General features: G+C 40.7%; 2 protein-coding genes across 2 annotated transcripts; one reads left to right on the top strand and one right to left on the bottom strand.

Annotated features, from left to right (window-relative positions):
- The first annotated feature begins 5,096 nt into the window (after nt 1-5,096).
- Nucleotides 5,097-10,795, top strand: LOC125786977 (uncharacterized). Its single transcript, XM_049470837.1, has 2 exons — nt 5,097-6,398; nt 6,530-10,795. The coding sequence occupies exons 1-2, from the start codon at nt 5,097-5,099 to the stop codon at nt 10,793-10,795; spliced, it is 5,568 nt and encodes a 1,855-aa protein (XP_049326794.1).
- Nucleotides 10,796-13,896: 3,101 nt separating this feature from the next.
- Nucleotides 13,897-16,885, bottom strand: pigc (phosphatidylinositol glycan anchor biosynthesis, class C). Its single transcript, XM_007239521.4, has 2 exons — nt 16,776-16,885; nt 13,897-15,153 (listed from the first exon to the last, which is right to left on the bottom strand). Exon 2 carries the CDS (start codon nt 15,148-15,150, stop codon nt 14,272-14,274), a length of 879 nt encoding a protein of 292 aa, XP_007239583.3. The 5' UTR covers nt 15,151-15,153; nt 16,776-16,885; the 3' UTR covers nt 13,897-14,271.
- Nucleotides 16,886-18,505: the final 1,620 nt, after the last annotated feature.

Raw genomic sequence — 18,505 nt, 5'->3', positions numbered from 1 at the left:
AGTTTTGTAGCTTCTGTAATGAGCTAGACTGTTTTCAGGTGTGTGAACATGATTGCACAAGGGTTTTCTAATCATCAATTAGCCTTCTGAGCCAATGAGCAAACACATTGTACCATTAGAACACTGGAGTGATAGTTGCTGGAAATGGGCCTCTATACACCTATGTAGATATTGCACCAAAACCAGACATTTGCAGCTAGAATAGTCATTTACCACATTAACAATGTACAGAGTGTATTTGTTTAAAGTTAGGACTAGTTTAAAGTTATCTTCATTGAAAAGTACAGTGCTTTTCCTTCAAAAATAAGGACGTTTCAATGTGACCCCAAACTTTTGAACGGTAGTGTATATATAGATGTAGATAGATAGATAGATAGATAGATAGATAGATAGATAGATAGATATATAAATAGATATAGATAGACATATAGATACATATATAGAGAGATAGATATATATATATATATACATATATAGATAGATAGACAGATAAATAGATAGGTGTATATATATATATATACACACACACACACACATATATATAGATATATAAATAGATATATAAATAGACATATACATAGATATATAAATATATATAGATAGACATAGATAGATAGATAGGTAGATATATAGATAGATAGATAGATAGATAGATAGATAGACATATAGATCGACATATAGATAGATAAATAGATATATAGATTTGTCTATCTATCTATGTATCTATCTATCTATTTATATCTATCTATATAGATATAGATAGATATATAAATAGATAGATAGACAGATATAGATAGATATATAAATAGATATAAATAGATGTATAGATATATAGATAGATACATAAATAGATATAGAGAGATAGAACGAGATAGATATATATAGATAAATAGATATAGATAGATATATTGGTATATAGATATGTAGAGATAGAGAGATAGAACGAGATAGATATATAGATATAGCTATATCTATATATCTATTTATATATCTATCTATATAGATATAGATAGATATATAGATAGATATATAAATAGATATATATAAACAGATATATAGATATAGATAGATACATAGATATATAAATAGATATATAGATATAGATAGATAGATATAGATAGATATTTAAATACATATATATATAGATGTAGATAGATAGATAAATAAATAGATACATAGATATATAAATAGATATATAGATAGACAGACATATATATATATATGTCTATCTATCTATATATATATATAGATATATAAATAGACATATACATAGATATATAAATATATATTGATAGACATATATATATATATACATATAGATACATATATAGAGAGATAGATAGACAGATAAATAGATAGGTATATATATATATAGGTATATATATATACACACACATATAGATAGATATGTCTATCTATCTATGTATCTATATATCTATTTATATATCTATATAGATAGATAGATAGACAGACATATATATATACATATATAGATATATAAATATATATTGATAGACATACATATAGATAGATAGATAGATAGATAGACAGATAGATATAGCTATATCTATGTATCCATATATCTATTAATATATCTATCTATATACAGTGAGTCCAAGAAGTATTTGATCCCTTGCTGATTTTCTTCGTTGGCCCACTAATAAAGACATGATCATTCTATACTTTTAATGGTAGATGTATTCTTACATGGAGAGACAGAATATTAAAAAGAAAATCCAGAAAATAAATCTAAGGAATATATATTAATTGATTTGTATTTCATGGAGTGAAATAAGTATTTGATCCCTTAGTATTCATTAGCAGTTCTGGCTTTTACAGACCAGTTAGACACTCCCAATCAACTTGTTACCTGACCTGAAGCCACCTGTTCTGACTAATCACTTGTGTGAAAAACACCTGTCCAAAGAATCAGACAGATCACACAGATTTCAAGTCTCCAACATGGGTAAAACCAAAGAGCCGTTACAGGACCTCAGAGTCAGAATTGTTGACCTTCACAAAGCTGGAATGGGCTACAAAAAGATTAGTAAGGTGTTGGATGTGAAAGTAACAACTATTGGTGCAATTATCAGAAAGTTTAAAGAGTATAACATGACAATCAACAGACCTCGGCCCGGTGCTCCAAAGAAGATTTCGCCTCGTGGGGTGGCAATGATGCTGAGAACGGTCAGAAATCGTCCTGCAACCACTCGGCAGGAGTTAGCAAATGACCTGAAGGCAGCTGGGACCACAGTTTGCAAGGAAACAATTGGCAACACTTTGCGCAACAATGGATTCACATCCTGCAGTGCCCGAAAGGTACCCCTGCTGAAGAGAGCACATGTGGAGGCGCGCCTCAAGTATGCCAATGATCATTTGAAAGATGAACCAAGTTATTGGGAGAAGGTTTTGTGGTCAGACGAGACCAAAATTGAACTTTTTGGCCTCAACTCCACCCGCCATGTGTGGAGGAAGAAAAATCCTGCCTATGACCCCAAGAACACTGTGCCCACCGTCAAGCATGGAGGTGGAAGCATAATGTTTTGGGGGTGTTTCTCTGCCAAGGGTACAGGGCTACTTCACCGCATCACTGGGAAGATGGATGGAGCCATGTACCGCACAATCCTGAGGGACAACCTCCTCCCCTCTGCCAAGGATCTGAAAATGGGCCGTGGTTGGGTTTTCCAACATGATAACGACCCTAAACATACAGCAAAGGCAACATAGGATTGGCTCAAGAAAAATCACATTAAGGTCATGGAGTGGCCCAGCCAGTCGCCAGACCTCAATCCGATCGAAAATCTATGGAGGGAGCTGAAGGTCAGAGTTTCCAAGCGACAGCCCACCAAACCTTCATGATTTAGAGAGGATCTGCAAAGAAGAGTGGGCCAAAATTCCCCCTGGTGTGTGTGCTAAACTTGTGGTTAACTACAACAAACGTCTCACAGCTGTGCTTGCAAACAAAGGCTTTGCCACTAAGTATTGAGTGTGTTTGGCAAGAGGGATCAAATACTTATTTTCCTCATTGAAATACAAATTAATTAAAATATATTCTTTAAAATTATATTCTGGATTTTTGTCTTGATATTCTGTCTCTCCATGTTAGAATATATCTACCATCAAAAGTGCAGAAGGATAGTGTCTTTATTAGTGGGCAAACAAAGAAAATCAGCAAGGGATCAAATACTTCTTGGACTCACTGTAGATATAGACAGATGGATGGATAGATGGGTAGATATATATATATATATATAAATAGATATATAGATCTATTTATATATATATCTATATAGATATATATAAATAGATGTGTAGATAGATAGATAGATAGATAGGTAGGTAGATATATAAATAGATATAAAGATATATATACACAGATATAGATATAAATAGATATAGATATAGATATAAATCAATATATAGATATATAGATATATAAATATTTAAATACATATATAGATAGATAGAAAGACATATAGATAGATGAATAGATATATAGATATGTCTATCTATTTATGTATATAGATAGATATATAAATATATATATAAATAGATGTATAGATAGATATATAGACAGATATATAGATATAGATGGATGGATGGATAGATATATAGATAGATATATATAAACAGATATATAGATATAGCTAGATAGATAGATAGATATTTAAATACATATATAGATAGATATGAATATATAGGTATAGATAGAAAGATAGATAGATAGACATATATCATAGATCAAAAGAACCGGACCGAGACCACCTCCTCTAGCTGGTCTCGGTCCGGTTCTTTTGATTCGCACCCGAGTGCGATTACTCTTTTCACACCTGCTCAATCGAACCGCACTAAAGTTACAAACGGACCAGAGTTCGTATCTATCTGTATATCTGTATCTATCTATATATCTATCTATCTATTTATATATATATTTATATATCTATATCTATATAGATAGATATATAAATAGATATATATAGTGTAGCGGCAATACGTGGGTATTTGGCTCCTCCAATCAGAATCCAGCACCCAGTTGTATATGTACGCGTGTTCTTACGTTCTGAGTGAGTTACAGTTTAGGAGACTTGCCGCACGGCCCTAGCATTGAACACTAAATGTAGTTCGGGTGCTGGAGCTAGGCAGTCCAACTGTTGTAACGTTCCTGATCCTGACTAAACAGTTAAACTGCATCATACCTTGTCGTGTGCCTTATTCCCCACACCTCCACCATCGCACGCAGCGGCAGGCCCACATATCCACGACGGACGAGCGGCAAGCGCAGCGGCCAGGTGAGCCGACCCTCCCCGATAGCAGGTTGCTAATGCTAGCGGCAGAGCGAGTGCGATAACAAGAGAAAAACACGACAACTGGTGTCAGAAGTGGGATCAAGACACCGCATTTTGCGGTGTGGTGAGTGTCTAATCCAAATGAACGCCAAATAAAGAACATTCCATAATAAAGCTCCGTGAAGCGAAGCTAGAATTAGCATCGGAGTTTAGCAAGCTAACTACATAGCCACAGAAAGGCTAACGCGCCGGAGAAGCAAGGTCACGTGACCTCCCCTGCGCCAGCGCTGGATGTCAAAATAAAAGACTTGTACTGGCGAACAGTAAAACGTGAAAAAAAAAAGAGAAAGAAGACAAAACTGGATAAATAAACAAAAAAAAGAGAAAAGAAGATAATTAAACAGTAAACCGTGAAAAAAAAGAAAGAAGACAAAACTGGATAAATAAACAGAAAAAAAGAGAAAAGAAGATAATTAAACAGTAAAACGTGAAGAAAAAAAAAGAAAGAAGACAAAACTGGATAAATAAACAGAAAAAAAGAGAAAAGAAGATAATTAAACAGTAAAACGTGAAGAAAAAAAAGAAAGAAGACAAAACTGGATAAATAAACAGAAAAAAGAGAAAAGAAGATGATTAAACAGTAAAACGTGAAGAAAAAAAAGAAAGAAGACAAAACTGGATAAATAAACAGAAAAAAAAGAGAAAAGAAGATAATTAAACAGTAAAACGTGAAGAGGAAATAAAAAGAGAAAAGTGGATAAATAAGCATTAAGGAGAGAGGAAGTATTACAGTAAAACAAATAAAACAAAATGGATAGTGGAGGAATTATTCATTCAGGTGCAGAAGCGGGAGCTGTTAGCAACCAAGAACAACCCCCTGCTTGGCTACAGACTTTACTGGAGCACCAGACCAAGCAGTTGCAGCAAATTTTGTCACCTGTACTGACTCAGACAGCTGGTAAAGATATCCAGACATCTTGGCTGAAGCAGCCTGATGGAAATGATCAGTCATACCTTGTGTCAAGTTCATCACCCATCCTCATCGAGGGTGACAAGGAGGTGCTCCCCCCCATTTCGTCCGGGCTTCCTGACTTTTCTCCAGAGCTAGAGGTGATCCGGCAGCGCTCTCGTACATCAGCCCCTGTTAGACAATGGAATGTGGACGAGTCTGTAGAGCCAGTAGTGCGTAGACGCTGTACTAGCAGGAGAGGTGGGGGACCCTCATCTATTGCAGCAACACTTCAGAACAGTGTCAACCCTCAGTTCCCCAGTCCCGACAGAGGTATGGGCATGCACAACAATAATAGCCACCACAGCGACCATGCAGCGCCACGTTACTCCACGTGTTGTTCCAGTTCGAGGGCCCTTGCATCATTTGAAGGAAAAGATGACTGGGCCTCCTTCTTTATCCCTTTTGAAAGAATGGCTCAAAGACAAAATTGGACAAGCACAGAAAGAGTGGATAGACTACATGAAAGGCTGAGAGGAGCGGCTATTCGATTTGTATGCTCGCTGCCTGAACATGTCAGAGAAGATTATGCTCTCCTAACGGAGCAGCTGGCGCAAAGGTATGGTCACACAGACCCACCAAACACAGCACGCCGCCGCTTAAATGAGCTACGGCAACAGAAGGAAGCTACAGCTGAGTTTGCAGAGGAGATTCGTCGTTTGGTCACCTTAGCGTACCCAGGTGTGGACCTCCAACTGCAGGACCAACTGGCAGCCGACGCATTCCTTCGTGGCCTTTGCAACCAGCGAATTGCATATGAGGTTATGAACAAGGATCCACCCACACTCACTGAGGCCCAAAAACTGGTGGAAGCACATGAACACAATTTTAAAGCAACAATAGGCCGAGATGGAGAATTAAGGGGAAAAGTCAGGCGTATTTCCTGGGCAGATGAACATGCTGAAGCTGACATGTCTACTTCACTCAATGTACAAGTACCACAGCGGACTGCATATGCTACAGTAGACCAACTGAAGCTGCTGGTGGAAAAGTTGGAGAAACTCCAAGCCACTGTGGACGCATTAGCCCATAAAGTGTCATCTGGAGAGGAAGCACTCCCACGCTCTGAGACAAGGATGGAACAACAGCGTGGAAGAACTTTTGTGCGTAGGCCCGGAGAGCCCAACCACACAAACACTTCCCGATCACCAAGCCCATCCACGAGCAATAATGTAGCATGTTTTCAATGTGGAGAACTAGGTCATTTTAAAAGGCAGTGTTCCCGGTCTCCTAGCCCCAAGCGTCAGGGAAACTAGAATCAGCCAGGTCCGGAGGCCAGGGCCTGGCTGATATTCAGAGCGGCCATAATGTCAGCATTATCCAGAACAAAAACAGACCCCTTATCCCACCTGTAGTCACAGTTGGTCGAGCATCAAGTGAAGGGCCCAGCCTACAAATTCCTATCCAGGTGAATCACTTGTCCATCATGTGCATTGTTGACACAGGCGCTGAAGCAACTGTGATGTCCAGTGAGGTGTACAAGCAGCTTGACCTAAGAAACCAGCCTGAGAGTAAGAGAGCCTGTCTGCGCAATGCAGAATCTGGAAAGACAATGGGGGTGTTTGAGGGCTATAAAGTGACACTGAAGATTGGCAATAAAGAGTGGGACTGGATTGTATACGTAGCCCCAATTCAGGATCCCCTCCTCCTAGGATTGGACTTTATGATAAAGGCCAATTTGACTATCCAGAGAGGGCCCAAAGTGTTCATTGAGGGTGACCTTGTGCCCAGCTATGTCAGAGGTGGACCTGAAGGAGGTTATGCAGTATCCCGGGTGTTATTAACAAGACCACTGACCATTCCCCCGCAAAGTGAGTGCGATACCTGGGGCTTTGTTGAACATCCACACCCTGAAATAACAGCCGTCCTGGAGCCAGTTGGCCTTGCCGATGGCGTTTCCTCAGGAAGTGTCCTCATAAACATGGAGCCGAAAGTTCCTGTTAGATTATGCAATATATCTGCTGTTAGCACACACCTCAACAAAGGCATCTGTCTGGGAATTCTCATCGAAACACTTCCCTTACAAGAGGAGTGCTCTAAAGACAAATGCAAGCTTCATAGCCAAGATCAAGACAACCCAGAGACGACAAAGAGTCCTGGCCAAAGCGATTGTCCTGGTGAAGAAAAACTGTTACGGCAGGTACGCCAGTGCTGCGAACATAACGACGTTCTAGAGTTACCAGCCCACCTTCAAGAACTATTTACAGCAGCTGGTAGTTGTCTTAGTGAAGAGCAAGACAGTAAGCTTCTTCTACTTCTCTTAAAGTACCAGTCTGTATTTGCCACCAGTGACAGAGATCTAGGTCACTTCAATACAGTGACCCATCATATCGACACTGGCAACGCCAAGCCCATCAGGCAAGCAACCCGTCGCACACCACTTGGATTTCAGGAAGAGGAAGAAGAGCACCTCAAGCAAATGTTGAGCTCAGGTGTCGTTGTGCCTTCCACCTCAGAGTGGGCATCACCTGTTGTCCTTGTAAGAAAAAAAGATGGTGGAGTTAGATGGTGTATTGACTTTCGGAAGCTCAACGAACTCACTCTGAAGGATGCTTACCCACTGCCCAACATTGAAGAATGCCTTGACACCTTGGAAGGTGCTACTGTGTTTTCCACCCTGGACCTTCAAAGTGGATATTGGCAGATTGAAGTACACAAGCGGGACCGTTGCAAGACTGCCTTTGTCACCAAGTATGGCCTTTATGAGTATACACGGATGCCGTTTGGATTGTGCAATGCACCAAGCACATTCCAGAGGGCCATGGAGGTGGTGCTACGGGGGCTGCAGTGGCGAAACCTACTTATTTACCTTGATGATGTAATTGTACTTGGAACAGACATTGACGACAGCCTAAGAAACCTAGAGGTGGTTTTCGAACGGATGAAGCAATACGGACTGAAGCTGAAGCCATCTAAATGCCACCTGCTAAAGGAGGAGGTTCTGTTCCTAGGCCATGTCATCAGTGGCGCTGGAATCCGACCAAATCCTAAACTGGTCCAGGAAATCACCGACTGGGATTGCCCCAAAAGCCCTTCAGAGCTCCAAACATTTCTGGGATTATGTAACTATTACCGCCGCTTCGTGAAGTCATTCTCCCAAATTTGTAGCCCACTTCATGAGCTTCTGAATAAAGGCACTGAGTTTCACTGGGGGGAGGCCCAAGAAGCCGCTTTCATGGAGCTGAAAAAGCATCTGACAACAGCCCCCATACTAACCTACCCCACCTCTCAAGGTACCTTCATCCTGGACACAGACGCATCAAATTGCAGCATTGGGGCAGTGCTCTCGCAGTTTCAGCATGGGGAAGAAAAAGTTATAGCGTATGCCAGCTCTCACTTGCAGAAAACCCAAAGACGCTACTGTGTAACAAGACGTGAATTGCTTGCAGTGGTGAAATTTACGAGACAGTTCAGACACTATTTACTGGGCCGAAGGTTTCTTATTCGAACCGACCATAACAGCTTGTCTTGGCTGTTCCGTTTCAAAAATCCAGAAGGGCAGTTGGCAAGGTGGCTGGAAGAGTTAGGCCAGTACGACTTCCAGATTGAGCATCGGCCTGGGGCGCGACACGGTAATGCGGATGCATTGTCCAGAAAGGTGGTTCAATCACAGTGTGACTGCTATCAAGCAGGAAAGGACCTATCTGCACTGCCCTGTGGTGGATGTACGCACTGCCGGAGGCAACAAGGTCAGTGGGCCAGATTTGAAGCTGATGTGGATGATGTGGTACCACTTGCCATCAGACATGTAACAAAATGCCAAGAAATCAGGACAGTTGGCATCTCACCCTCACCAAAAAATGCCCTATGCTCACTGTCATGCACTCAGAACCCAGATGAGGAACTCCCAGAAGCTAACTGGATGTCTCAATACAGTATGCAAGAGTTGGAGGATAAACAGAGGCAGGACCCATGCTTGGGTGTCCTCCACCAGTGGATGGAAATGGGAGAGGTTCCCAGACGAGAGCAAGTTGCCCTTAAGAGCCCAGCCATTAGGAAGTACTGGCTGTGTTGGCCTCAAGTGGAGCGGCACAGAGGAGTTCTCTATTACAGATGGGAGAGTGACACTGGGGCCCCTCCCCAACTTCGATTGCTGGTGCCCAAGTCCCTCATAAAAGAGTTGATGGAACTTTGCCACAACTCACCTCTATCCGGTCACCTGGGTGTTGGTAAAACTCTACACAGAGCACGACAACACTTCCTCTGGCATGGGATGGGGGAAGATGTTAGGCTTTTCATCCAAAAATGCCCTCAGTGTCAAGCAAGCAAGGCTGTTGGCCCAACAGGAAGAGCTCCGTTGCAGGTGTACCAGGCGGGTGCACCCATGGACAGGCTGCATCTGGACATTGTGGGCCCCTTTCCCATCTCCACTTTGGGTAACAAGTACATACTGGTCATAATAGACCAGTTTACACGTTGGGTGGAGGCATATGCCATACCGGATCAGACTGCAGAGACTACTGTTCAGAAGCTCGTATTTGAGTTCGTTGCTCGATTCGGCTCGCCCTTGGAAATTCACACAGATCAAGGCAGAAACTTTGAGAGTGATCTTTTTGCTCAAGTGTGCCATCTGCTTAGAGTGACAAAGACCCGAACTACACCTTACCACCCATCCTCAAATGGCCAGGTAGAGAGGTTCAATAGGACCTTGCTCCAAATGATAAGGTGTTTTGTGGACAAAAACCAACGAGACTGGGACAAGTACCTTCCATTATTAACAGCAGCCTATCGAAGTTCACCACATGCTTGCACAGGGTTCACCCCGAACCGAATGATGCTGGGCAGAGAAGTACATCAGCCACAAGACCTCCTGTTGCAGGTTATTCACCTTGACAGTAATAGAGCCCCACCCCCTGAGTTTGTGGGAAACCTGGAAGAAAAGATGGAACAAGCACATGAGCTGGCGAGGGAACACCTACGAGCTGCCCAGATCAGGCAGAAGAGGCAACATGACCTCCGTGCAAAAGAGCAGACCTATGAGGTGGGAGATCTGGTATACATAAAGGATAGCACGAAGAAGAAGGGCTTGAGTCCGAAACTTCAACCCCCTTGGAAAGGTCCCCTACTCATCAGCAAATGCCTGGGCCCTGTGCTCTTTGAAGTTCGCGATCAACGGAGTGCCAAAGTCCTCCATCACGATCGGCTACAGCCCTATAAATCTGACAGGGTGCCAGGATGGATCAAGCGACTCAGACACTCGTTGCAAGGGGAGAGTAGCAGAGGCGCTGAATGCCAAAGAGACTCTTCTACGTCACCTGAAAAGGCAAATCAGATCTTTGGCCCAAATATGTCCCCTTGCCATGAATCCAGCGATGACAATGAAGTAGGCGTGTTGCCTGTAGAGGTTCAACAAGCCAAGAAACCTCAGTGGCTGATGGCTGATCCTGAATCTCCACCAAAGTGTCCATCAGACATAAAAGAGAATACAGCGAACATGCAAATGACACGCAGAGGTCGTGTTGTGCGCCTACCCCAGCGCTACAAGGACACTTCAGACTAAAGACTGTTATTAGACCAGGTTGTTATTTTAGGGGTTAGAGCATTGTAGTGCTAACAGTTCAGAAGCCAGAGACTTTTATTTTGGTTCAAGTGCAACTAGTTGAAGTGCACAGGTTTACAGTATTAAGTACAGTACAGTATCTGCAAAAAATGTGTTAAGAAGCTGAAGGGACTCAGCATGCTTAGAGAGGGGATAGTGTAGCGGCAATACGTGGGTATTTGGCTCCTCCAATCAGAATCCAGCACCCAGTTGTATATGTACGCGTGTTCTTACGTTCTGAGTGAGTTACAGTTTAGGAGACTTGCCGCACGGCCCTAGCATTGAACACTAAATGTAGTTCGGGTGCTGGAGCTAGGCAGTCCAACTGTTGTAACGTTCCTGATCCTGACTAAACAGTTAAACTGCATCATACCTTGTCGTGTGCCTTATTCCCCACACCTCCACCATCGCACGCAGCGGCAGGCCCACATATCCACGACGGACGAGCGGCAAGCGCAGCGGCCAGGTGAGCCGACCCTCCCCGATAGCAGGTGGCTAATGCTAGCGGCAGAGCGAGTGCGATAACAAGAGAAAAACACGACAATATATATGTACCAAACGAACTCTGGAGCGGTTCGCTTGTGGTGAGAATGTGATCCGGTCTCGATCGGATCCAGCTATTAAATATAAGCCATTTATTTGAGCTAAACTGCTGATAAAGCAAGCACAGTTTAAACTGACATATTAGCAAGATAACGCTAATTACCACAGCTGTGAACTGTCTGCGCTGCATTCACTGCTCACAGCCGCGTAACTCTGTTTACTATGTATAAATCTGCGCTGCACGTAGAAACACTGTGTTAGAATATGCAGCGTTTCAGCGTTCAGTGTTAAAGCACAGATATTTGCACTGGAACACAACATCTTCTCGCTGTATTTACTTTTTTCGTATATTTATATTTAACGTACTCCCGTGTCAGACAGCTCTGACCAATCAGAGGACACAGGCTGCTCACGTGGTTTATTGATGCACATTTTGGTGCGTTTACATTTATGCCTATGTGAAACCAGACCGAACAGAGCGAGAAAACGCTCCAAGTAAATGAACTCATTAACTGATTCGGACCAGAGAAACGAACTACAGGTGTGAAAACGCCCTAAAAGATTAAAAGATATTGCTTTTTTCATTAATTGCAATGTAATATATATATATTTTTTTGACTGGACCAAACACAGTTCAGCGAATCAGAAATTTGCACAGAACTGTAGCTACATTTTTCTGTATCATTTGTATCATTCGGTTCATTTTGCACAGTGCCCTGATGATGATTTAGCATCTTTTCCTTATGTGATGCATACTGTTTCTAAATTAGCAGCTTCGCATAAACACACAATCCACAGCTCACAAACTGTATATCTCAAGTTCCTTTGTACCTTGAGAATATTTTTTAGCTCATAAGAAATGGAAAGAGGTGCACATTTCTGGGAGTAATTAATAAAATACAATTGTGCACAGTGTGGCTGGTGAGCTCTTGTCTGGAAAGGACACTTATAACTCAATGGAACTTCAGATGAGACCGTTACTTGGTCAGTGCAGTAATACTGTAGTAGTATTATGGCTTTTGCGGCTCCAGTAAGTCAGTTGGTGCATCCACAGACACAGAAACGTATGGTTTCACTTCAGCATTATCCTAACACACGCTGTCTCAGTACTGTGTTGCCATGTTGGTGCTAGCTGTAACACCTCAGCACAGCCTAATGTATGCTGTAGTTACAGGGGTCACTAATAATCCGGACCCAAACCGATAAACTACTGAGAAGGATTTAATTGTGTGTTGTGTGTAAATAAATATTGTTTTCCCTGTAGCTGAATAATCAAAATACCTGAAACATTTATTTTAACAGCACTGCTGAACTTTGTTGTGGTTTGATCTTTATTGGGGGGCTGGGTAATGCCACCCATTAAATATTTTTTACCTAATAACTCAATAACTAAAATTGAACAAACATTTATTCTAACGGCACAAACCAACACAAACGCAGCACTAAAAAACAACACCACTTTGGTGAAATCTGGCCTTAGATGAGGGGCTGTGTTACATAAAAGGTAATAAATTAAATAGTTTAATATCTCAGTAATGATAACCATAAATATAATGTTTAATATCTCAATAATGATAACAGGACAAACGCTAATTTTTGCTGCACAAACCAGCACAAACGCAGCACTAACCAATGGAACTATTTTTATTCCATTTCTGATGAGGGGCCAGCTTCACACCTATTTAATAATTATTTCCTAATAAATCAATAATGATAACAGCTAAAACAATTTTTTGCTGCACAAACCAGGACAAACGCAGCACTAACCAATGAGACCACTTTGGTACAATTTGGCCACAAATGAGGGGCTGTGTTACATAACAGGTCAGACATATTATGTTAAATATCTCAATAACGATAACAGCACAAATGTTAATTTTTGCTGCACAAACCAGCCAAACGCAGCACTAAAAAACAACACCAATTTAGTGAAATCTGGCCTTAGGTGAGGGGCTGTGTTACATAAATGGTAATAAATTAAATAGTTTAATTTCTCAGTAATGATAACCGTAAATATAATGTTTAATATCTCAATAATGATAACAGCACGAACATTAATTTTTGCTGCACAAACCAGCACAAACGCAGCACTAACCAATAAGACCACTTTGGTACAATTTGGCCACAAATGAGGGGCTGTGTTACATAACAGGTCAGACATACTATGTTAAATATCTCAATAACGATAACAGCACAAATGTTAATTTTTGCTGAACAAACCAGCACAAAAACATGAAAAACATGGCAACACCCCTGTTCCTTACTAGTTTCTCATAATGCGCCTTACAATCCAGTTGGCTTTATGTATGAAAATGTTTTTTGAGCCTTATAATATGGTTCGCCCTACAGTGGGAAAATGGACATTTTTGAAAATATGTTATTGCAGAGGTGCTGTTTACTTATTTAACCTTCAAAAATCAACAAACAAATGCAATTGACAAATGTACCAACACTTTTGCATGCCACTGTTTGAGATGTACGATTGTTTGGAGCAAAAAAAACATTTCAGAAACTTTACATTAGTATGACAAAGTGTTTTAATTCATAAAAGCACAAAAATTTTGTTTACCATCATATTTTTTTTCATGACTTATTACACATCAAATAAATAACTATAACAAAATGTAATCATTTTACCAGGTATTTTAGTAAGAGTTAAATATTTTAAAAATACTGTTCATGATTATGTGCACGTTGTTTACAGTTTTAGACATTTAGCAGATGGAGTCTTAAAAAAGGAGTGGTCAGTGTAGGCACAAGTTTTCCCTGAGCCTTTATGTTAAAGTGCTGAACATCTGATATAAGCAGCTGTCATAGCCCTCAACACTCACCAGTGTACAGTTAACAATTTTTCAGTATAAAAGAGGTCCATAGTACTATTACATGTGTTTGTGTTAGCTTAAAAATCGTGAGAGGTCCTCTCTGATCTCTGCTTCATCCCACGGGCCGTGGATGTTGTCTTTGTGTCTCTGAAGATGCACGAGCAGCATCGGACAGGCTAAAGTTAGCACTAGCAGAGCTAAAAGAAGGAGAAGAGCTCCTCCTGGCCAAAGGCTTGCCAAACCTCCGACCCCAGCTGTGCACACCAGGCCTGCAGCCAGGGGAAAGCTCCACTCAGCCCGGTCCCTGAGGCGATGGAGCAGGCAGGGCCACAGAGCAAACACCAGGAGGGCACAGCTCAGCATGGCGAAGGTGTGCAGGGCCCCAGGCAGCCGTGAGGCCAAACACACAGAGCCAAACAGCGCTGCGTTCAGGGACAGACTGCCTGGGGGGCTGGGCTGTGTGTACGGGAAGGACACCAGGTGGGCCAGCAGCATCATGGATGACATGGCATAAACAGTGTCTGTGCTCACGGATTCAGTCAACGTCTTCAGCACAGGAGAAAAGCCATAGGTAAAGGCCAAGAAGATGGCTGCGCTCTGCAGGTCTGCCATGCGTGTACGCTCTCCACTGCCTCCTCCCAAAGCCTCATAGAGCCCATAACCCAGAAGTGCACACCCAAGACTGGCCCAGAGCAGGGTGGAGGGTCCCAGGTCTCCTTGATCCATGTAGAACCATAATGTGAGAAAAACGGCTACACAGGAGACCTGCTGAGCGACCAGGCCTGCTTCCTGCACCACAGCCCAGTAGCGGTACTGGTGGACACCGATGTTGCGCTGCAGTTCCTCCAAGAAGCGGCGGTCCACATAGTTGTCAGGGTAGGGCTGACGCTCATACAGCACTTTACGCCACGGGACTGCTGGGGGAGCACCCGGACCACTGTCTGCGCCCATCGCCTGCAAAATGACATATGGATTATGAAGCTATAATACACCATGTGAATTTACTAGAAAACATAGACCCTGTTTTCACCTGGTGACCTCAAATGACTATGGCTAGATTACATCCAACTAAAAAGTTTACGCAGCAATTATTACTTGTGTTTTGGTTATATTGGGAGGAGTTTTATTTGTCTTGGAGAGAATATTACACTTCAATGCATCTTGAAACACCTCAAGTGATTTGAGTAATCAGATTTTTTTTCTCTGATTTGGTGAGTTTACACTTTCCTTTTTAAGGTGACTTATACAGTCATACAGTACTTTAGCAGCTTGATAAATAGAAAGAATAGGTTAAAACTCAAAATGTCTACTCAGAATTCTCTAATTGAGTCGAAATGTTTGAACACACTTTTCATTTTGATGTAATGAGACAGCTTTCATTGATCTACCAATTCTGATATTTTTAAAAGCCGTCTCATTTATGTAAAAAGAGGAATTCATGAATTTAGCATGGACTAGTAAATTTGTATACAGCCTTTGTATTAACATTAAATAGCCAGATTGTACAGTGAAATTTAAAATGAATCAAGTGTGACAACAAAAGTAGTTTATATCCTACACATTTTTATTCTAATCATTTCCTTCTGAATCAAAAAGACAGAGCATAGAAAAATCATAGAAAAAACATTTTTATCCTTCATTTTGGGGAGGGCAACTTAAAAAAAAACAGCAATATAGACACTTCTGTATCAATCCACAGATCAGTAACTGAAAAAAATAATCAATTGTGGCATGTTATTTAGTAAAAAATCTAGTTTTACAAATATTAAGATAATATTAAGACTAGTCAGAACATAAATAATAAGAAATAATGATAAAAATGTCTGAAATGCATACTTGTATTACTCCAAATTACATAAAGGATATATCATCCTGGTAGTAAGTCTGGTCAGAATGTATTTATAGTTCTGTATATAGGATATTGTTACTAGTAAACATTTTAGAGTTAATATCCGAAATGAGAGTTTCTACTAGTAAAATTTCAGAGATCTGTCCTTTTAGTTCCAGTGCTTCACTCTGAGTTCAGACATGTATCACCATCAGTCATTACAATACTCAACAGCAAACCTTCGGTTTTTATGTGTGTAGTTCTATTTCGGATAAAAAAAAACATAATAATAGTAGTGCTGAACCTGTAAATACAAATCCGCTTTAATCATAACGGTACAGAATGACAGTCAAGAGGAGCAGTGATGAAAAGAAAAGAGCTGGAGGAGGAACAACAGCTACAGGAAGAGGGTGGAGACATTACTGACAGTCTGACTGTCTACTGACTCAAGAGTTCAGCCTTTTCCCTGTGTTCAGGGGCTAATTAACACATTTAAATACTGAAAACCACTAAAAAGAATCCTCCTCGTCCCGTTGTTCAGTGTTTTAAAGGAGTCAGACTCAGTACATAACCGGTTCTGCACTCTGTATCTCTCACTGTGTCTGAGCGTGTCCTCACACAGCGGACAGGCTGGCACAGCTCTCTTTTTCTCTCTCTCTGTGTTCAGGCAGTAGTTACACAGTTACACAGAGGTGTGAGCACTGCTGTAAGGAGATAAACTGTATAAACTGAGGTATTAAACTCGTACCGGATCAGCTGCTTCCTCCTCGCTGCTCACATCTCGCCATTGGATCTGCCGGATGTGACGAAAGCTGAAAACACCAGAGCGGACTGACCGGGCGGGCGGGGTTGCGCCCCCTGCTGGAGGAGTACACACAAGTAGTGAACAAGGTGAGAAAACTGATTATATCCAGAGAAGGGCTTTGTTAAACCAAAATGAGATTTTGATATGTCTATAACTGCCAAAGGGACTGACAGGAACGTTGTATCGCTGTAAAATTAGACTTAACACATTTCAACACTGAGAATAAAAAAAAATAAATCAATAGCATGGTTTACAGAGATCTTTTACACGGGGAGAGAGAAAAAAGAGCACATTAAAAAATGATTAATTAAAATACTCATCATATTTCTAAAGCGTCCCAAGGATATTTATCTTTACCCCTCCTTTTTTAATTGACACTTTATTTGTTTAAAAACAGCCTGTGCAGGTATTTGTGTTTGTTTTATTACAATCAAATACCTTGTCTCACAAATCTTACTATTTGTCACACATACAATTCACCAATATAATTCTTGTAACTTTTTTGACACATTGTCCTTAAAAATGACATACATCATAGATTTCTCATATAACTCCAACTTCACACCAAGCTCTCTCATGTTTTCCCAGACTTCTTGACCCTCACATTAGGACTCCCTATCTCTGTAAATGCTCCCAAACACCAGTCGAGTGAAAACTAGCATCTGCGTCTTCTGAAACATGTGAAGTCACACACTACCTCTTTACTAACCGCCACTGATGCAGAATCAATAGGTAGTCAGAACACTCAGAGGAAAGTGCAGCGACTCAGCTCTGATACACCAGCTTACAAACGCCCGTGCTGACCAACATTACACTATCCCAGAGACTTTTTTATGGTCATAAATTGACAATTTTTTGACTGCCTGAAACAACACATTCTGTCAATCCCAGAAATGCACAACTCCAGGCCTGGAGGGTCAATTTCCAGCAAAGTTTGGTAGCATCTTAAAAGGTGAATCTTAAAAAAATTTGAATATCATTGAAAAGTTACTGTATTTTAGTAATTCAGTAAAAAATGTGAAACTTACATATTACAGATAATATGACTCTCCAAACCGTCACTGATCATCAGTAAATTTTACATTTTATTTGTAAAGCAAGGGAGCAGAGTCTGGAGGAAGAGTGGAGAGACACAGTCCAAGCTGCTTGAGGACTAGTGTAAGTTTCCACAATTAGTGATGGTTTGGGGAGTCATGTGATCTGCTGGTGTTGATCCACTGTGTTTTATTATCAAGTCTAAAGTCAGTGCAGCGTTTTCGTACAAAATCTTACAGCACTTCATTCTTCCCTCTGCTGACAACTTTTATAGAGTACCAGTTGAGTCACTGATTTTTGGGTTTTCATTGGCTATAAGACATAATCATCAACAATAAAAGCTTAAAATAGATCACTTTGTGTGTAAAACATCTATATAATATATGAGTTTTACATTTTAAACTGAATTACTGTATATACAGTACACTATCTAGTAGTTGTGGAATAGGAGGCACATTATAAAAGTATCTTTTTCTAATGGAAAGAGCAGAAGAGCCCCAATAGATGGGCACTCAGTAAGACACATTTTTAAAATGTTTTAATATGGAGAGCACATCATATCAATTTATTGCAAAAAGACATTTTTTCATAAAAATATTTCTCAAAAGAAATAGGTAATGTAGCTATATATATATATA

The sequence above is a fragment of the Astyanax mexicanus genome, chromosome 1 (assembly GCF_023375975.1).
Source record: "Astyanax mexicanus isolate ESR-SI-001 chromosome 1, AstMex3_surface, whole genome shotgun sequence".
NCBI lineage: Eukaryota > Metazoa > Chordata > Actinopteri > Characiformes > Acestrorhamphidae > Astyanax > Astyanax mexicanus.
This window is presented reverse-complemented; position numbering and strand designations above follow the sequence as displayed.

Bases quoted from the DNA above. Each gene is read 5' to 3' on its own strand.
- pigc (XM_007239521.4), bottom strand. From the start codon at position 15,150: ATGGGCGCAGACAGTGGTCCGGGTGCTCCCCCAGCAGTCCCGTGGCGT.
- LOC125786977 (XM_049470837.1), top strand. From the start codon at position 5,097: ATGGATAGTGGAGGAATTATTCATTCAGGTGCAGAAGCGGGAGCTGTT. The intron at 6,399-6,529 runs GTGCGTAGGCCC...CCGGTCTCCTAG, and splicing joins AACAGCGTGGAAGAACTTTT to CCCCAAGCGTCAGGGAAACT.